General features: G+C 37.7%; 1 protein-coding gene across 1 annotated transcript in view; it reads left to right on the top strand.

Annotated features, from left to right (window-relative positions):
- LOC126272881 (transient receptor potential cation channel subfamily A member 1) overlaps positions 1–22848 on the top strand; it is a 217185-nt gene that overhangs the window by 131752 nt on the left and 62585 nt on the right. The window contains exons 14-17 of the mRNA XM_049976161.1: positions 6442–6666; positions 13726–13994; positions 21710–21836; positions 21938–22207. Of these exons, the coding sequence (XP_049832118.1) occupies positions 6442–6666; positions 13726–13994; positions 21710–21836; positions 21938–22207 (891 nt within the window). The remainder of the gene's footprint in view (positions 1–6441; positions 6667–13725; positions 13995–21709; positions 21837–21937; positions 22208–22848) is intronic.

Raw genomic sequence — 22848 nt, forward strand, 5'->3', positions numbered from 1 at the left:
ACATTCAGCAGCTTCGTAGGTACAATCCAACAACTCTACTTGGCGTTGTGTGGCTAGGGAGAACTGTCGCTGGTGAGACTTGTGTACATTCATCATTCACCTGTCTTCAACATGTCCATTATGTACATGTAATATAGGTAGTGAATCAACTGAAAGCACTCCATTGAACATGGCAGGATATTCATTTTGTGAGCAAGCAGACATATTTTTATGTTTGGCTGTGTAAGTAGGAACAGACATGAGGTTGCACGACTGTATCAGACAGCATTTGCAGAGCAAAGACAGCTGAGTCATCCAACCTTACGTGTTGTGTTGCATTGCTGAATCAGGGTCTATAGGACCATATACTATTGATCAAGGAAGACCACATTTGCTCATATGCCTGAGCAGTAAGAATACATTCTATGGGATGTCGAAGAAGAGCTGGGTTCAGTGCAAGGCAAGTGGGCCTGATGCATGGTACATCTGCAAGTCCAGCATTAAGGTCTTTTACCTGCCAATCATGCACAGTGGGAGAAGTATGCAGATGGTTAGTTGCACAAATTGTCAATCTGTTGTTTGTCTCTTCAGTTTTGTTTACAGATGAGGCAACATTAGGAAAAGATGGAATAACAAATTTCCACAGCCAACACAAATGGATCTATCACAATCCTCATGCTACAGTATGGGCTAGATATCTGATAAGGACATACATTCTCGCTGCATGTCTTGCAGGTGCTGTCTACTCCTCCAAGACCCAGTAGAAAATGTGCCCTTGCAAGTAAGAAGAAACAATTAGCTTATAGATGATGGAGCTCCAACACATTTCAGTCTGAGCACTCAAGATACAGTGACTGGTATCTACCTTGACAGATGGATATGTAGAGGAGGACCAGTTCCATGGCCTGCACATTCTCCCAACCTCAGTCCTTTGGATCATTATCTCAGGGGCACCTTAAATAACTAGTCAATGCAGCGGATCATCTGGATGCACAAACGCTTCATCGATGTGTCTTGGAAGCCTGGAAAACCATTCATAACTGTCTGGGAGTATGTGAAAGTGTGTGACAGCTCATGATTCAACATGGTGCATCCACGTTTAGAAGCAAGAGGAGGACATTTCAAGGACTTATTACGACTAAACAAACACTATTTTTTAGCCTTGTTTCACAATTTTATCCTGCCCCCATGATCCATGGACCTTGCCGTTGGTGGGGAGGCTTGTGTGCCTCAGCGATACAGATGGCCCTACCGTAGGTGCAACCACAATGGAGGGGTATCTGTTGAGAGGCCAGACAAACGTGTGGTTCCTGCTGTGGGGCAGCAGCCTTTTCAGTAGTTGCAGAGGCAACAGTCTGGATGATTGACTGATCTGACCTTGCAACACTAACCAAAACGGCATTGCTGTGGTGGTACTGCAAACGGCTGAAAGCAAGGGGAAACTACAGCCGTAATCCTTCCCAAGGGCATGCAGCTTTACTGTATGATTAAATGATGATGGTATCCTCTTGGGCAAAATATTCCGGAGGTAAAATAGTCCCCCATTCGGATCTCTGGGCGGGGATTACTCAGGAGGACGTCGTTATCATTGGCATTCTATGGACCGGAGTGTGGAATGACAGATCGCTTAATCGGGCAGGTAGGTTAGAAAATATAAAAAGGGAAATGGATAGGTTGAAGTTAGATATAGTTGGAATTAGTGAAGTTCGGTGGCAGGAGGAACAAGACTTTTGGTCAGTTGATTATAGGGTTATAAATACAAAATCAAATAGGGGTAATGCAGGAGTAGGTTTAATAATGAATAAAAAAATAGGAGTGTGGGTAAGCTACTACCAACAGCATAGTGAACGCATTATTGTGGCCAAGACAGACACAAAGCCCATGCCTACCACAGTGGTACAACTTTATATGGCAACTAGCTCTGCAGATGATGAAGAAATTGATGAAGTGTATGATGAGATAAAAGAAATTATTCAGGTAGTGAAGGGAAACGAAAATTTAATAGTCATGGTTTACTGCAATTTGAGAGTAGGAAAAGGGAGAGAAGGAAGCATAGTGGGTGAATATGGATTGGGGGAGAGAAATGAAAGAGGAAGCCGGCTGGTAGAATTTTGCACAGAGCATAACTTAATCATAGCCAACACTTGGTTCAAGAATCATAAAAGAAGGTTGTATCCATGGAAGAATAGTGGAGATACTAGAAGGTATCAGATAGATTATATAATGGTAAGACAGAGATTTAGGTACCAGGTTTTAAATTGTAACGCATTGCCAGGGGCAGATGTGGACTCTGATCACAATCTATTGGTTATGAACTGTAGATTAAAAATGAAGAAACTGCAAAAAGGTGGGAATTTAAGGAGATGGGACCTGGATAAACTGACTAAACCAGAGGTTGTACAGAGTTTCAGAGAGAACACAAGGGAACAATTGATAGGAATGGGGGAAAGAAATACAGTAGAAGAAGAATGGGTAGCTCTGAGGGATGAAATAGTGAAGGCATCAGAGGATCAAGTACGTAAAAAGAAGAGGGCTAGTAGAAATCCTTGGGTAACAGAAGAAATATTGAATTTAATTGATGCAATGAGAAAATATAAAAACGCAGTAAATGAAGCAGGCAAACAGGAATACAAATGTCTCAAAAATGAGATCGGCAGGAAGTGCAAAATGGCTAATCAGGGATGGCTAGAGGACAAATGTAAGGATGTAGAGGCTTATCTCACTAGGGGTAAGATAGAGACTGCCTACAGGAAAATTAAAGAGACATTTGGAGAAAAGAGAGCCAATTGTATGAATATCAAGAGCTCAGATGGAAACCTAGTTCTAAGCAAAGAAGGGAAAGCAGAAATGTGGAAGGAGTATATAGAGGGTCTATACAAGGACGATGTACTTGAGGACAATATTATGGAAATGGAAGAGGATGTAGATGAAGATGAAATGGGAGATATGATACTGCGTGAAGAGTTTGACAGAGCACTGAAAGACCTGCATCGAAACAAGGTCCTGGGAGTAGACAACATTCCATTGGAACTACTGACTGCCTTGGGAGAGCCAGTCCTGACAAAACTCTACCATCTGGTGAGCAAGATGTGTGAGACAGGCGAAATACCCTCAGACTTCAAGAAGAATATAATAATTCCAATCCCAAAGAAAGCAGGTGTTGACAGACGTGAAAATTACCGAACTATCAGTTTAATAAGCCACAGCTGCAAAACACTAACATGAATTCTTTACAGACGAATGGAAAAACTGATAGAAGCTGACCTTGGGGAAGATCAGATTGGATTCCGCAGAAATGTTCGAACACGTGAGGCAATACTCACCTTACAACTTATCTTACAAAATAGATTATGGAAAGGCAAACCTACATTTCTAGCATTTGTAGACTCAGAGAAAGCTTTTGACAATGTTGACTGGAATACTTTGTTTCAAATTCTAAAGGTGGCAGGGGTAAAATACAGGGCTATTTACAATTTGTACAGAAACCAGATGGCAGTGATAAGAGTCAAGGGGCATGAAAGGGAAGCAGTGGTTGGGAAGGGGGTGATACAGGGTTGTAGCCTATCCCCGATATTATTCAATCTGTATATCGAGCAAGCGGTAAATGAAACAAAAGAAAATTTTGCAGTTGGAATTAAAATCCATGGAGAAGAAATAAAAACTTTGAGATTCGCTGATGACATTTTAATTCTGTCAGAAACTGCGAAGGACCTGGAAGAGCAGTTGAACAGAATGGACAGTGTCTTAAAAGGAAGATATAAGATGAACATCAACAAAAGCAAAACGAGGATAATGGAATGTAGTCGAATTAAATCGGGTGATGCTGAGGGAATTAGATTAGGAAATACGATGTTTAAAGTAGTAAAGGAGTTTTGCTATTTGGGGAGCAAAATAACTGATGTTGGTCAAAGTAGAGAGGATATAACATGTAGAATGGCAATGGCAAGGAAAGCATTTCTGAAGAAGAGAAATTTGTTAACATTGAGTATAGATTTAAGTGTCAGGAAGTCATTTCTGAAAGTATTTGTATGGAGTGTAGCCATGTGTGGAAGTGAAACGTGGATGATAAATAGTTTGGACAGGAAGAGAATAGAAGCTTTCAAAATGTGGTGCTACAGGAGAATGCTGAAGATTAGGTGGGTAGATCACATAACTAATGAGGAGGTAATGAATAGAATTGGGGAGAAGAGGAATTGGTGGCACAACTTGACAAGAAGATGGGACCGGTTGGTAGGACATGTTCTGAGGCATCAAGGTATCACAAATTTAGCATTGGAGGGCACCGTGGATGGTAAAGATCGTAGAGGGAGACAATGAGATGAGTACACTAAGCATATTCAGAAGGATGTAGGTTGCAGTAGGTACTGGGAGATGATGAAGCTTGCACATTATAGAGTAGCATGGAGAGCTGCATCAAACCAGTCTCAGGACTGAAGACGACAACAACAACAACAATACAGTTTTATTATTAATGTTACTGTACAGCCTAGTCTATAAGCCCATTTTTATGCACCTTACTGGTTCCCAAAGATGATAATGCACAAATAAACATATGACCAGGCAAAGATAATCATCTCAACTTCTTGAGGTGTCAGCCCATAGCTTAATGTGAAATTACCTCACTGACCATTTTTATCAAATTACATATCCTATTACACAATTCAGCAACTACACTAACATGACAGCCAAGAACTTTTTAACTACGATGGACTGGGGCCCAAAGTTTTGCTTGTATCCTGAGGTTGTGATCTCATCTAAAAGAGGTGAATAACTGAATTGGGTTTGTTCATTTAATAATAGGTGTGGGGATGTAAACATATGTCTTTTAATTTCTAAAATTTCTATTTGTTTGAGTTTAGTCCCCTTTTCCTCTGTGTGTAAGACTTGTACATCTATTATGTATTTGTGGTTATTGTTCGGCAATGTTCTGCAAAGGCTGAATCAGGCCTCTTCAAACTCCAACTTCTGTGGTATTCTTTAAGCCTGTTGCAGATGGACTTCTTTGTCTGTACAATGTAGTAAGACTGACACTCATGGCATGTAATTTTATAAACCCCACTTTTTTATGAAGGCTAGTTGTTTGTCTTTTGCATTGAAAAAGCAAGTAACTATTGTCTGAGGGACATAGAAAAACACAGAGAAACCCTTTGCCTTCAAGATGTTACTTATGTTACTTGATGTTTTCCCTATAAAAAGTAATCTGCACCATTTCTTTTCCAGTTTGTATGCATTTTTCATTGGGGACAGTAGGGAAATGGCTTACTTCTCCATTTTTTTATCTAAAATTTTATGAATGATGTTGGGTTTAAATTAATTATTTGTGGCTATTGTTTTTATTGTGTCAAGCCCCTGGTTGAAAGTCTTCTTGGGACATAGGAATAGAATTGAGGTGGTGGATCATGTGGTGGAATGCTGCATGTTTGTAGGTTGTAGGATGCTGGGAGGAAGTTGGGGTACATGTGTCAGTGAAGGAGTCTTTCCAGGAAATTTTAAATTTATGGTTACTGTCTACTATCTTTAAGCTAATGTCCAGGAAATTTATGCTTACCTCCCAGCTCCATGCTGACATTTATGTTAGTGTGCCACTGGTTCATATTATCCACAAATTTGTGGAGTTGTGCATTGGAACCTTTCCACATAAAAAGAATGTCATCTACATATCTGTACCATACACACAATGTTTTGCCAGTGGTACTCTCCTAAGAAAATCAGTCTCCCACTAGTCCATGGACATTTCTGCTAGTAAGGAGGATAAAAGTGAGCTCACTGCCAGACTGTGTGCCTGCTGATAATAGCTCCCTTGAAAAAAGAAATAATTTTGATTTAAACAATGCTCAGCTGCTCTTCTGGATTAATGTTGTGTGAGTATCATCTTTGGGAACCAGTAAGGTATTTGAAAATGGGCTTATAAGCCAAAACCTAAGTTGTGCAGTAACATTAATTATAAAATTGTGAAACAAGGCAAGAAATGCTGTTTGTTTAGTTAATTTATAATGTTTTGTCAAGAACCCACAGTTGATTTGATTAAATGATTTATTATGAGTTTATGTGTTGATGACTTCCAATCACCTAAATTTTAAACTTCCATTAATAACTCAAAAACAAAGGATTTTCAGAAATGTTTATAAGAAATTTTTTCATGCTTTGGTGTAAGGATTATGTCCCCAAAGCTTGTAAAAGTATTTTTGAAATACCCTGTATGTTTTTATTTTCACTGTATTATAGCATATGAAAACAAATTAATGTATATTGACTTTCACCATGTTATCATAAGCATTAATAGGCATTATATGTGGGAAAACAGATTAAAAGTGGCATGTTAAAGTAATTTGGTGTCTATGTAGTCATTCACAGAGTAGGAACCATGTTAGAGAAGTAAGTTTGTGGTAATCTTCCTAAAGGAGACTTTTTAATTTTTTATAGTATATCTTCCTTGTTTAAAATGTTGTGTGTTCATTATAGGCAATGGTTGCACATGGAAGAGTGGAATTGCTTGCTCATCCTCTAAGTCAAAAGTATCTCCAGATGAAGTGGAACTCTTATGGAAAATACTTTCATCTGTTGAACTTACTTCTTTACACAGTTTTTCTTGCCTTGGTCACCTCTTTCTCAGCACAGCTCATGGAAAAGACATGGATACGTCGGAATTTTACAACTAACTCAACAAGACCAGACTTCACAATTCAGGTACAGTAATTACAAAATATTTTTTCTTCTACCAGTCTTAGAGTTTGATGACTCTAATTTGCATGGAAAGTCTTTGTAATTAAGCATGAAACTACATTTCCATAAGACTGTATTAACTTTATTATGAAACATTGGTTTGTTTCTCCATAAGCTTTCCACATACTGATCACATGATACAAAATGTTAAAGGTTTTATGTTTTAATTATTTTTATTGTTCTTAAAATGAGAAAGATTATTAACAAAGATCTTCTTGAGTTTCTAGACATGTAAGCTTTCGGTACTCTATTCAGCCACTGAAAAACAATAATGGACTACTGTACATCAAATGATGTGGTCCTTATATAGCTGAACTGCAATCTGCATTGTCAATGTCTTTGTTGTCAGTGGTTCTCAGTCCACACCTAATAAGGAAATATTTTTGTGCAGTAATAATAATGGACCATTGACTTTTGGTACCCAGTTACCATTTCAAAAATGGTCTAGGAAAGCTTATTTGGAAGCATCTCGAAATGACTGTTTGAGCCATAAATCTGAGAACATCTTATTAATGCTTTTAATAGGGGTTAGTAGTGTTAAGACACAGCATCACATCTTCCTCAAAATGCTGTGGATGTACTAACCTGTGCCAGGCTGCCATTTCACAAGTTATGTAGTTTTCTGTACATGTGCTACCTGTTTGGGCCCTGTGACGTATGGTTGCATATATATGTGATGTCATTCGGGTGCCGATGTACATCTTAAATACATACTCACATTTCTGTTGTGTTCAGCCAGTACTGTTTCCAATTTTGGGTTGCTGGTTAGAATATCTGTGGACATTTTCTGTGAGTGTCCCCTGTCCTCTTAATGTTTATGGCTCCATTTCAGTATTGACATTACAGCAATGTTCTGTTTGTCAGATGAAAAACATCTTAAGTTCTGCTAAGAAAATGACATGTCATAATAGTTTTAGAGAGGAAGAACTACTAGAGATAGTGGCTGTAGCAGTGACAGTGAGGCTGATTTTTCAGTACCAAAAATTGTAATGACTCTTCCACAGAATCTCGAAGTAACAGTCGTGAATTGCAGATACAACACACCTTTCAGTTACAACACACCATTATCTTCATCCTACAAAGTACGTAATTGATACTTGTTCAGAACTGAAAAAGTCTGAAAGAGATGGTGAAACTCTCAGGAAAAGTGAAAGCCTTAGCATCACATTTAATGTATAAAAATTCATTTTGTCCATTTCTATTCAAATGTAGTAGGTGAATCTAATCGTTTATTCATAAACATGGTAGATGTGCTAGATTTGGTGAATTCTTGGTTATGTAAGTGGAAATAGGTGGTATTTGACAGACTATTAATATTTCATTGCTGTTTGTCATTTCATGGCCCAAGTGTAAAATTATCGGCCATTGGAAACGATTCTTCTCATGAGCATTCCAGTTTTCATTGAAATTTCATTCAAATAGTGTTACATGTTCCTTTTGAGCATGCTTCACTCCAGTGACAATGTGACCAGTACCAGAGGAGTAGTTTAATTCAAAATTAGGAGCTTTACACCACAGGCATATCTGAAAGGAAACAACACAGAACAGCATATAGGATGACAACCTTAACACTGGTAACATATCCAAGAGTGAAAAAAACTGACAGGAAGACTAATGAAAAAAGCATAATCAATCAACCAATTTATTGGCTAAAACTCTAGTATGGAGCATGATACTGCTCTTAATGGCATCCCTTTGTTGTACAGTGAAATGGTGTGGAAACTTCATTATTCTATCCAACACATATGTTTTAATTTCTGCATCTATCCACTGGATGGTGACTGGGTGAAATATGTCAATAGTAGTTTCATATGTGTCTAGTAATACTGTAGTCAGCAGGTTTTCAAACAGTCTGAGTTTTTCTGGAGTTTTAGTGTGTTGTATGTAACCCATAAACATAAATAAAGAGATAGAGAAAGTATATTAGGATACTGAACATGTGATCCAGTATCTAAAGAGAAAAGAATATCTAATAATCATGGGGGACTGAAACACTCTTGTAAGGGAAGGAGTAGAAGACAGAGTTATGTAAGAATATGAGCTGAGTAGTAGGAATGAGGTAGGGGAAAGACTAATTGAAGTTCTGCAATAAATTTCAGCTATTAACGGTGAATACACTGTTAAAAATCATGAGAGGAGGGGGTATACTAGGAAAAGCATGGAGACATGAAAAAATTCCAGCTGGGTTACATTATGATCAGAGAAAAGCTTAAGAGGATAGTTGTCCAGAAGGATCAATGTGGAAAGAATTGTAATACTAATGATGAGATGTGTTTAAAATTCTCCATCTTATGACAACATATTTTCTACCATACTCAAACAGCCGTGAATCATTCTTGGCTTGTTTATAAAAGGATCCTACTTTCCTACAAGTGATTTACAACAAATATAAATAAAACAAAACAAAAATCAGTGAAGTTATGTATACTGGTTTACAATATTCTCAACACTCATCGCAAATATTGCAAAGATGTTATCTATGTAATAAATAATGATTTTTTTTTCTTCATTAGTAGTTAAACATTTTCAAATTGATTCACTACATAGCACACTATTTAGTACATCAGGAAGATATGTGATGGGTTTCAAGTGTGAGATTTTAAAAGATGAGTGCATTGGATCTACCTAATACATTTTTTTCTCTGTACCTCGATACAGTATCTCTTGCTCTGTGGAGGTGACCTAATGATCAGTTCATACAATATACTCTAATGTTTGGTCACTCCTGTTAGTTAATTTCTTCTGTCTACTACATCAAAGATTGTATTTGGTGCTTCCATAACATTGTCAATTCACAATAACGTTATTAACAGTCAACTTAGGTGCATTTAACTATCATAAAATCTCTCTGGCAACCATTTAGTTTCTGGGGTCCTACAGCCATGCAGTTGTGGATTCATAGTTTAGTTCTGGGGTGCAGGAGGAAGATGGGAGAGGCAGTCAAAGCTTTGTCATAGTCTCCTCCCTTCCCGAAATATAGCTTGCTCTCACCTCCACTTTTAATGCACTACAGATATGTATGACTTCAATAATAATAACAATAAATATATAAAAACGTTTTAATATGGCAGAGATGCTGAGTCGTAGATAGGCGCAACAAAAAGATTTTCACACTTGAAGCTTTTGGCTAATGGCCTTTGTTAACAACAGACATGCATACATGCACATACTCACACTCACGCAAATGCAACTCACACACACAACTGAAGTCTCAGGCAATTGAAGCCACGTTGTGAGCAGCAGCACCAGTGCACGATGGAAGTGGAGACTGGGTGGGGCTAAGGAGGAGGTTGGAGTGGGGAGCAGGACAGATAGTATGGTGGGGATGGCGGACAGTGAAATGCTGCAGCTTAGGGGGAGGGCTGGCAAGAGGTGGGGGGAGGGGGAGTTGCAAAAAAGGAGGGAAATAATAATAATAATAATAATAATAAAGACTGGGTGTGGTGGTGGAATGACAGCTGTGTAGTGCTGGAATGGGAATGGGTTGCATGGGTGAGGACAGTGACTAATGGAGGTTTAGGCCAGGAGGCTTATTAGAACATAGGATGTATTACAGGGAAATTCCCACTACACAGTTCAGAAAAGCTGGTGTTGGTGGGAAGGATACATATGTAACAGACTGTGAAGCAGTCATTGAAATGGAGGATGTCATGTTTGGCAGCGTGTTCAGCAACATGGTGATCCACTTGTTTCTTGGCCACAGTTTATCAGTGGCCATTCATGTGGACAGACAGCTTCTTGGTTGTCATGCCTACATAGAATGCAGCACAGTGGTTGCAGCTTAGCTTGTAGGCCATATGACTGGTTCCACAGGTAGTTGTCTCAGCTCTGGGCCCCCTACTTTTTATTATCTTTATAAATGATCTGCCTCTCTGTACAGAATATTGTAGATTTACCATTTTTGCTGATGACACTACACTACTTATTGATAATTCACTAGATAAACTTGAGGAAATGGCAAATAAGGTTTTAAATGAAACAGTGAACTGGTTTAACATTAATGGCCTTTCTTTTAATTACACTGAAACAAACTATGTTCAGTTCCAGACAACAATCATTCATGAAGAAATTAGTAAAAATAGGTGAACAGGTGATAACCAGGGTGGATACCTCAAAATACCTAGACTTGCATATTGACAGCAAACTGAACTGATCAAACAACATTGTGGATCTTGGCAAAAGATTGAGTTCTGCAAATTACGTATTATGCACTGTTTCTTGTTATAGAAGTACGGAAACCATGAAGGCAGCCTATTATGATTATTTTCATGCCATTATGGCATATGGAATTATATTTTGGGGTAGTGAGTCACTGGCTAAAAAGTACCGTGTGCACAAAAAAGAGCCATAAGGATCATGTGTGAAGTCCTTCCTAGAGCCATATGCAGGAATCTGTTTAAGAAACTTGGAATCCTTACATCCACTGCACAATATATAGTCTCTTTGATGTGCTTCATAAGGAAAGAAAAATCCATTTTTAAACTGATTAGTGAGCATCATAGTCATGAGATGAGAAGAAAACATGATATTCATTATGAACAGGCAAATCTAAGTATGGTACAGAAAGGAGTCCATTTCATTGGCTGTAAGATTTTTAATGCCCTCCATTCAAGAATTAAGCATTTGGTAGAAGATGAGCTCTTTTGTTAAAAAAAAAAGAAAACTTTAAGGCAGTTCCTTTTACAAGGATCATTTTATACGATACAGTTCCGGAACTACAGTGTTTAGCATTTCTTGTATTGTTAAATGCAAATACATGCCCAAATCTACAATGTAATCCTGACTATTCTTTATGGTAAAAAAGTATTTTGCAATATTTATTTGCTGTGAAACTTATTATTTTGTAATATTTATTTATCTTTCAAAATTGATTTTCTGTAGTAGAACCTATGTTACTGTTTACTGTAATATAAAATCATTTTGTTTTGTATTTATGTGCTACCTTAGATTTCTGACACATTCCATATCCTGTGATATTGTCACAACATGGATCCCCAGAACAAGAAGTAAATAAATAATAAAAATAAATAAAATGAACTGGGTCTTCTGCTCACTAGACATATGTTCTAATCACTATGTCACGCTGCCACAGTGACTTTGCACAAGAGCAAGCACCATCCTAGCATGCCTCCCTCCTCAACCCAAATTCCCATTCACACCTCAACTGAATGGGTAATCCCCCTAAACATCTGTGGTGTATATACACATATGGCAATGCAGTCTGCATCAATGTTGGAGATTTGAAAAGGTATCTGGAACCACATAGTTCCACTTGAAATTCAATTTTAACTATTTTGTTTTTGTTTAGGTGGTATGACTATGTCACCATAACACAAGATTTTCTTTTATTTGATATTAGAATTTTCCTGTGAGAACACTGTCAGTTCTGTGTTCCTGCTTAATCTCTAAAAATTTAGTACAACACCAGAACCCATCATAAAGTTATCCCAGGTTTCCAGAATGAGATTTTCACTCCGCAGCGGAGTGTGCGCTGATATGAAACTTTCTGGCAGATTAAAACTGTGTGCCCGACTGAGACTCGAACTCGGGACCTTTGCCTTTCGCAGGCAAGTGCTCTACCATCTGATCTACCGAAGCACGACTCAGGCCCAGTCCTGAGGAGACGAGATACTGGCAGAAGTAAAGCTGTGAGGACCGGGCGTGAGTCGTGCTTCGGTAGCTCAGATGGTAGAGCACTTGCCCGCGAAAGGCAAAGGTCCCGAGTTCGAGTCTTGTTCGGGCACACAGTTTTAATCTGCCAGGAAGTTTCTTATCCCAGGTTCATTATCAGCTACTCTTTCACACTTTAGAGCATAATGCAGCATGAAGTTGTATTACGAAAAATAGAGTTACTGACATCCCATGGGAGATTACAATTAAAGTAGCTGTTCACTATGTTCTAGCAGTTGCAGATAGGGACAAACCATTTGAGCTAATCAACATAATTATATTAAAATTTTGTAAAACTGTAGGAACTGCTTGTTTTGGAGTAATTCAAAGTGCATTTAGTGAGCAGTACAATAGGAACATAACCACTTTTAGTCAGACAGGCCTGATATGTACAGCTACAACTATGTTCCATAAGCCATCTTATGATGTGCGGAAGAGAGAAACAAATCAGTGTTTCATTGCTTTGATAGTTTGAATGGAACTGTCACAAGGTTTTCACAAGTACCAACATATGTGTCACTTAACAATATTTCTGTATTTCAAAGGAATTTACCAGACTTATCAGTTCTCTCTTGTCTGTGCTTGTTTTCAATTATTTTTATAGAATGTTTCATAACTGATTCACAACTTTGAGTGAGTAAACTAGGAGAATTTGTGAGCAGCTGGAACAAACATTCTTATAATGAATATAAACAATAAGCCACCTGTAAGAAGCAGTGGAGCCCATAAAGGACTCTCATTGTGTGATAAAGAACATAACAATAAGACAGTACTTATCTAAAGCTTAGCTGAGTGGAGATTCATATACAGTTCTGTAAATTTAATAATGACACTGGCTTTTAATGTGAATATTTTAGGTTAGGCCTAGCAGTGATTATGTTCATATCCATTTTAAAGGCAATAGTCTCATGTCCCATGTTTTTTGCAACAAACAATAATTATACCAATATTATGAAAAGGAAAGTTGCTACTCACTGTATAGTGGAGATACTGAGTCGCAGGTAGGCACAACAAAAAGACTCACAAATATGGCTTTTGGCCAGTAATGCCTTCATCAAAATTAGATGACAGACACGCACATACACAATAAAACAAACTTGCATTTTAGTGAGTGTGTAAGTTTATATCTGTCATCTATTTTGATGAAGACCTTACTGGCCGAAAGCTATATTTATGACAGTCTTTTTGTCGTACCTATCTGCAACTGAGAATCTCCACTATATGGTAAGTAGCAACTTCACTTTTCATAATATTGTTACAGTCCATGCTGGATTTTCCATTGTTTGAAACAATAATTACAAATTTACATGTTATCATATGTACTTTGAGCACAAGTAATACTTAATGTTTTAGGTCAAAGAACCAAAAGCAGCAATGTACATATGTGCAGTATCCATATTGACATATATTGGTCTTAGCACAATGAGGGAAGTATTTCAACTATATCAACAACGCTGGCGATATTTGCTAGATCCAAGCAACTTTGTATCATGGTTATTATATGTATCTGCAACCATGATGGTCATTCCTGTTTTTTCTGGCAATTTTGATGATCTTCAGCTGTCATGTGCATCTGTAACTGTATTCCTCAGTTGGTTCAATCTCCTGCTGTATTTGCAAAGGTAAATTCATTGTTGTTACTGTTTGAATTTTATCTTATTGCAGTGAACATTTCATGCTGTGGTTTTGTTTACTGACTGTATTTCATTATGAAGCAGTGGATAGGGATGACTTTTCATAGGGATGTACACAAAGAACACCATACACTAATGCACCTATAAGAAATTAAAACCTCTATTAATAATCCACAGCTTCTACAGCCTTAATGAATATTTGGAATATTGCTCAACACTATAGGTTCTGATTTATAATCTCTCCTCAGAAATTCATAATTTTTGAAATATTTCTAAACAAAACTGAGAACTTCTACTAAAATAATCTTGGTAATTTATGTATGTATAGTACAGCTGGTGAAAGAACACACCTAATAGCTGGTGACACTGTTGCAAGCTTCCAAGTGTGAAACATAAATGGCTGCAAGTGAAACAGTAGTCTTCAATAGAGCTGCACTAACACTAAAATTTTGCCATAGAGAGATATACAAGATTGCACTACATGATAGGTTGAGATGAGTGCATAATGCTGCTGTGCCAAGCTCATTGCAACTGTCATCAGTGATCTTTCACCAAGTTTACTGTAGTTACATACCTTTTCTGGTGGTTTATGTGGACTTCACTTTTGTTTACTACTCTTGTGTATATAAAATTCTATTTTCTCATTCTTAATTAAGTAGAATATTGTTTATTTTATTATACTCAATCAAAATGTGTTGATTAAAAAGCTAGATGTAAAATTTTATATTGTCTTGTGTTTGACAAGCCCTGTGATGTGATAAATTTGGCACTAAATAAATAAATAGTAAATAAAGAGAAACAACATACAAATTTAGGGAAAGGCAACCATCACATTTTATGGATCGATGCATGGAGCACAGTGAGACAGTACAGAAAACAGCATCCACCCTAACTTTCAAACACTAACTGTTTTCTAGCAATAGTACACACAACCACACACACACTCAAACACACACTCGCATGGCCATGGCTATTACTTGGTTATTAAAAGTAGTTGCATGAGGTAATGGAGGGGTACAAAGGGATAGGGCAGGACACAAACAGGGGATAGCTGGAAAGATGTAGTTCTTTGGACAGATGACTTCACAGTGCACAACAAGATGAAAAAAGTACCAGGGATACAACAAGAAGAGATTTAGAAAGAGGGAGAAGGCAGAATATGGGATGGGGGGGGGGGGGGGGGGGAGAAAAATGAGAGGCCTTGGAAAGGTTGAGCAGTGGGAGAAAACAGTGCATGATCTGGGAGGGTAAGGTGTGATATGGACAGAAGATATAAAGGAAAAGACAAGGTGAGACAGTGGGGGCAGCATAGCAAAGGATTAGGGCAAAGGGATTGCAAGAAGATATGCTGAAGAGACCATTCCCATCCGCATAGTTTGGAGGAACTTTTGCTGGAGGAGAGTCTCCAAATGGCCTACATCATTTGTGTTGTCATGTGCAGTTGTTTAGCAACTGGATGTTTTTGATATGAGACAGTTTGGCAGTGCCATTCATGCTAGCAGGCAGTTGGTTACTTGTCATGCCCACATAGAATACTGTAGATTAATTGCAGCAAACCTGGTATAGAACAGGGCTGCTTTCACATGTGTCCTCTCCTTTCATTGGATAGGAAACACCTGTGACTGGACTGTGGTAGTAGGTGGGGGATGGATGTATGGGACAGGTCTTGCACCAAGGCTGATCTCAAGGGAATGAGCCATGGGGTATAGAATTGGGACTAGTATTGGACTTGGGATGGGAGGAACTCAGGGCGGAAAATGAGATAAAGGTGAAGATGAAGAGAAAGAAAGGGAAGTGAGGGAGAAAGAGGAGTTGGAAAGGGGGGGGGGGAAGATGGAGGGGGAATGGTTTGGAGAATACGCACACGGAGGAGGAGGAAGAGTAGTGGGAGAAAGCAGGTTCTTTAGGTTGGGTGGGCAGTGGAACACTACTTTTGGGGATCGGGTAGGATTCTGGGTAGGATATTCCTCATCTTACACCATGACATGAGGTAATCAAAGCCCTGGTGGTGGATGTGGTTGAGATTTTCAAGGCCCAGGTGATAATGGATGATTGGAGAAAAGCTGGTCATTGGCTGGTTAACAGGTTTTCTAGTGTTTAAGGAGCGGATGGTGTGGTCATTGGCTGGTTAACAGGTTTTCTAGTGTTGGAGGAGCGGATGGTGTGAGAGAGTTGTTTGTATGTGAGCTGGATTGGATATTGTCTATCAATAAAGCTCTGGTAAGATTATCAGTATATTTTGAAAACTCCTGCTTTGCACTGCAGATGCAGTGTCTGTGGATGATAAGGCTGTAAAGAAGAGACTTTATGGCATTTAATGGGTGACAGCTATCAAAACTGAGGTGCAGTTGGTGGTTGGTGCACTTGATATGGACAGATATATTTATGGAACCATCTGAAAGGTGGAGACTGACATGTGGAAGATGACTCGATCAGATGAGAAGGACTAAATGAAGGGGATTTGGTAACAGGTGTTAAGGTTATGGAAGGAAGAGCAAATATTACTCTTGCTGTGAGCCCAGATCATGAAAATGTCATCAGTCACCTCCACTACGACAGCTCGACAGCTGTCACACATTCCATGCTAGAAACTCCCTTCCTTAAAGCCTTGCCATCCCCTTGGATGCCGCATCTGCAGTGGAAAGCAGGAGCTGTCAAAATATACCAATAACCTTACCAGTGTCTTTACTGACACATACTATCCTATCAAGTTCATCCATCAACAAATCTCCCATGCCATCTGCTCCTCTTGACACCTATAAACCTATTAGCCAGCCATCGACCAACTCTTGAAAACCTCAACCACATCCTCCACCATGGCTTTGACTCTCTCATGTCATGCCTTGAGCTGAGGGATATTCTAACCAAAAGTTCTACCTACATCACCCAAAGTAGTTTCCTGCTGCCAACACAACCTACAGAATATTCTCATCCATCCCTATTTCAATCTTACTTCCAGTCCCGCACCTGATGGGTTGTTTCCTTGTTGGTCAACCCAGGTGCAAGATCCACCACCCACCCACAACCTCATAACACAGTCCAGTCAAACGTACTTCCTACCCCATAAAAGGCAGTGCCTGCCACGTGTGGTAGCAGCCATGTTATGTATCAGCAATGGTGTACCGCATTCTATGGGGACATGACAAGTAACAACTTTCAACCCCTCTCACTTCTCTCTCTCCCTCTTTGTCTTTACCCATCTATCCTTAACAAAATAATTGGTATTTGCTGAGGCTACAGGAGTGTGTGTGTTTATGTCTGTGTGGTTGTGTGTCTGAACATGGATATTATTGCTGGAAAAAGAGATTGTGCTCAACAGCTGTTTTCTATTATGTGCTACTTTGTTCCACACATTGATCTGATATATCTGGGTGTTTACCTCCGTTATTGTTATAAATAATAATAACAGGTAAAATTGTGACATGAATAGAGAAAACTTATTTGAAATGTGCTGTTAGAAAACTTACATATGTATGTCATATTTTATATAAAGTACTGCCTGAAGGCTATGTGTCATAACCCAAGTTCCCAGATTTTTTTTTTTAAAGCTAAATGTCTGTGGTAGAAGATTGGGTTCCAGAACTGAACTCTGCTTACTCAGGAGAGGAAGATGGCATAGAAGGAAACATTTTAGGCAGAGTTTAAGTTTAGAAGACATGAATATGGTGGTGAAGGTAACTGTGACCATCTTCAGGAGACCATTCTCTGAGCTGCATGCCAGCATTTTACAGGGTGGGCAATATGCAGAATGTGTTTGACAAACATCAGTTTCTTTTTTAGGTTTCAGTTCCATGTGTTGAAGTTAACCTGAACTGCATGGTGAAAATAGTTCCATCATTTGTAAGAATTGTGAAAGTCCGCAAAGTGATTCTAAGTAGGTTATTCATATGATCAGTTATTTAACTGAATTTTCTACAAATCAGTAGAATTAGTTTACAATGTTATAAATACACAGAAAATCTAGTATTAAAGCTAGAGGCTTCTGCTGTTTATAGAATTTTTTCTTGTTTAAAGTGCTATCCAAATACATAATAAACTAAAGCTTACAGTGTATGACTGGTAGTATTATCTTTTCTTGTTTCAAGTGCTATGAGACTACGCAATAAAATAATAATTACATAAACAATATTAACAATATCTCAGCCAATGTTAGGACCTCACAAAATTTATTATTATAACATTTTTAACCTGCAACATTGTGCAATTTAATTATTTATCATATTTAACATTGTCCATTGTGAAACTATAACTTCATCATTAGGAACAAGTCTGATGCACAACACTGGGCAATTTATTCTATCTTTGCTTATAGTGACTGGTTGCCTAAGAACTAGTGTTCCTTTCAGATGCTAGTCTGTTGTTTCCTGGAGATGGCCTAATAAGCCTAAAACTAATATGAAATAAACAAAAATCTGTAGAACTTATTATTTAACCTTGAATAGGAATTACATGTTTTGATTTGCAGTATGGCAAGCATAACGACATTCATAAATGGATCTCAGAAAAATCACAGCATTGATTCGCCTTGCCTGGCCATCTATATTTAGGTTTTACTAAATCAGCTGTGGTGAATAATGGTAGCTCCATTGAAAAGGAAATAACCAATTTCTTTCCCCATTTTTATCCTCTCTGAGCTTATACTCCATCTCCAATGACCTCATTGTCAACTCGCCACTTAACCATAATTGGCTTTGTTGAAGATCTTTGCAAACATTTAAACAAAATTTAGTTTGATCCTCACTTTCCTCTTAAATATACACTATAGTAACACATTATAAATTAAATATATGTGATTGCCAACACAGTAGAACCCTTTAGATTTGACACCCAGCAGCTTCCATGTTGAGTTCACCACTTATTTACTCAAGTACTTTCATTTTCCCAGAGAAGTCATAATACATCCATTCCACACCTTCCTACCCCATAAAAATGCAAAGCAGTCACCAAGGATCAGACCTGGGACCTGTACATCAGTACACACTGACAGTAACCAGTAGACTATGTAAGCAGTCTACAAGGATCAATAAACATTGAGTGTACGTAGAAGAAAGACTTTGCCATAAACTACACTAGATGCATGGCTTCCTTGATGTGACACTAGATATATGTCTTCCTTGATGCCAAGGGCTAAGGCAATACAAGTCACAGTTATGACGGAAAGATTTAGTTGCATTTATCAAGTGAGATGACTCTACAGGCTGAGGCAAATGCTGTAAAGATCCTGAAGAATGTAGCTCAGTGTTTTGGTGCAAAGACGTAGTGTTTACATTGCATTACAAACTGCTACTTTTACATGTGGAATGAACTGGAATCTTCAGCTGTCAAAGAATTCTGGGTTTTCATTTAATGGACTGAATTTTGCATGCACACATATACATATCTGGGAGAATGATTCATCTGCTGCCTTTTTTTTTATTATTAAGGCAACAAATATCCAGAAAGACTTGCAAGGCTGATTGTCAGAATCATTCAGGTATATCAAGTTGGAATCAATGCTGTGCTACTGATTTCCAACATTTTTACTAAGTTTGTTCTCATGGGAACCGAGTAAGGGAGATGAGAGACCTATCTTAAAGGAAGGACAGCATAGTAAATAGAATTATTAGTGGCAAAAATAGCTGGAACTTGACCAGAAACCTCATTGTGATGTTCCATCAAAATGCAATGAGCACTTGAATCTAAAGGAAGGAACTGTAATATTGGTACAGGAAAGAAGATGGTCATATGGAATAATAACTGATGTGCTATGCTTAATGTGTGGAATGTTTGAAAATATGTCTATATTTGTACATTCTATGTTTTTAAGTACAACCAGCTTCTATATTAATTGCAATGTACTCTGTTCTGAAAACATTATAAGTTTATTCACTCATATTTACAATATGAACATCACTATCCAGTATAACATGAAGCCATTGTTTCAGATCTATCTTTATAACAATAGACAAAATATTATAAACCCAGTGATTTATTTTCTCTCTCACTGTTACTTGCTAGCAAAACATATTTCCTATAAGTACATTTCAAAATCTTCACGTCACTGGATTCCTCGTTTCAATTTACTGATAACATGAAATCATCTTTTCTTCATTCAAATTGCCACCAAACTGTGAGATGTCCATTTTATGATTGTAAAGTCATGATGGTAATATTTATTGATATTCTTCAATTGGTGCATGCCTAATGGTTCCCCAAAAAATGTGCATGAAATAAAGTACATTTTGGCACACCTAATTTGTTCAGATGATATATCTTTCTTCTTTCTTATATTCTATTTCCATCACTTTGTTTTCTCCTGCCCATGTCTTCTTCTATTTTCTTTCTTCCTCTTTCTACACCAATTTGTTAAGCAGATATAGTTTTTCTCTTCTTTTTTACTTTTTCTGCGTTTTTATTTTCTTCTGCAGTGTCCCTCTCCCATTTTGTTTTCCTCCTCTTCTGTTTATGCTTTCTTTTCTTTTGCACCATGCTTCTCTTTCTTCAGACAGTTCTTCCTTTCTGCTTTTGCTCTCTGTTTTTGTTGTTGTCCTTCTTCTTCTTCTTCTTCTCCTCTTCCTCCTCCTCCTCCTCCTCCTCCTCCTCCTCCTATTTGGCATCTTCATTTTCTTCTACTGCATCTTGTAATTCATCCCCTTGGTAGTATGGGAGTCAGTGATGAGGCATTGTCAACTCATTTCTCACAGCATGTAGTAGGTTCTAGTAAGGACTATCAGATCAGTCCAGTGTCCTGCATTGTTTTGATGTTTCAGATGTCAGCTGGCTGGGCCAAAGAATGGGATATTATCTGATACAAAATTATTCATTCTCTTTGTTCACATTATATACTTTTTTTAAATACAGATTCCTTATTACACTAGAGGAATACTTCTCAAATTACTGAATGTGGAACTCCATCATACTTGCAGGATAATCTGATGTTCTAATTAATTTCTCCTCCAGTTGACCATGTTTGCTCAAGCCTGCTTCAGGTTCTCCCAGTGATACCAAAACTTCTCCCATTCTTCTTACCATAAAATCTGCATTTTTAAAGAGAACTCTTAAATGTGCGTCTTCATCACTGTTAGTCTACTACACAACCTGTACCTTAAACTTGATTTCTCTCTCTTCTCTATTATGCTGTATCTTCCTACTATGCTCTTGGAAATAAATCTGTGCTCTGTGTCTGTACATCCAATCCACACAAAGTGCAAAATTCACACAAAGATCACAGACCAGAAGGGTTTTTTGTTCACATTCCACCTATTGCAATGCATTCCTCAATGAAAGCTGTTTCTACAGTGTCTCATTCATTGCAACGTCCTTATACAATATGAGTTCGTGCTCCCTCTCTAGTGACTTCTCTGACAACAGCACATTAACATGTTATTTTCCTGTTCTTTTTGCTAGTATGTGATGCAAGAAATCTGTGTCTTTAGTTCATACCACTTGAAACTTGAATTCAACATGCACTCCTTATTCATGTGTCACATAACGCACAGGTTGCTGGAAGGCAACAATACCACATGTATTCTTACAGATCATTATGGATGATAGTGCTGAATTTCCGAGCTATTGACAGAAGTTAGTGGTTTGATTTAACACAGATGTTAAATTTATAGACTCAGTTTGTACATATTTGTAAAACTGTTTTTCAGAGTAAATGTTATGCTATTTCGTAGGTGTTGTTAGTCTTAAATAATAACTTTTCTTTTTTTTACCAACAGATTTGATCAAGTGGGGATATATGTTGTTATGTTTCTGGAAATACTTCAGACACTCATTAAAGTACTTATTGTCTTCTCAATACTGATAATTGCATTTGGTCTTGCATTTTATATACTACTTTCAGAGGTAAGTTTCCAAGCTGATAATGTTATTGAAATAATACCCTAGCACATTAAATGTATCAGAACTATTAAGTTATTAATACCACTTTCATCATCTAATTACAGGGAGCACATCTATCATTCAGAAATGTTCCAATGTCTTTAATTAGAACATTTTCCATGATGTTAGGTGAAATTGATTTTCTTGGAACATATGTTCGACCATACTATCTCAATGAAGAAACTTTCTTGCCGTATCCACTCCCAACATTTATCATTTTGGGGCTGTTTATGGTGCTGATGCCAATTCTGCTGATGAACTTGCTCATTGGTTTGGCTGTTGGTGACATTGAATCTGTTAGAAGAAATGCACAGCTGAAGAGACTTGCAATGCAGGTGTGTTAATCTACAGTGCCAAAATGTTTTACTCTTAGTTACCACAAATGTTGTACACACAACTGTACATGGATCTGTCCAGACGTGTATTATAAGAACTCCAATGGCTCTGCCAAGAAAAACAGTTTCAGCTAATTCTGATTACCCTCTCCTTTGAATTAAAGAATCATAATGTCTTGCATGATAGTTGGTTAATTTATGATATCCTGATATATGAGAAAGCATAATTTTTTCAGAAGCTAACTGGAACAAATAGAAACCCAGTTACATATTACAGTTAGTGCAGATAATCATTGTGGTAGTAAGGGTTTTAGTGATTTAAGCAACAAAATTGTAAGACACAATGTCATAAAATAAACAATGCAGTTATGTGTTATTATAATTGAAGTTAAAGACCAGAAGAACTTCTGATCCTACACATTCTCCACTGAGGATACCTGGCTCTTGCATATTTTGTGATGTTTATTCAACTGTGAGATTGTATTTGGTCAGTAAGTGTTCTATTACATGAAAATGGCATGATAGATATTGAAATCGAATATATTTTTACGCACAATGCGGCTTTTCAATATACAGTTGAACTATTGGAGGTTACACTGCCTCTGGCCGTGGTTGACACGATTACATTTTTAATACTGATG

This window comes from Schistocerca gregaria, chromosome 1 (assembly GCF_023897955.1).
Source record: "Schistocerca gregaria isolate iqSchGreg1 chromosome 1, iqSchGreg1.2, whole genome shotgun sequence".
Lineage (NCBI taxonomy): Eukaryota > Metazoa > Arthropoda > Insecta > Orthoptera > Acrididae > Schistocerca > Schistocerca gregaria.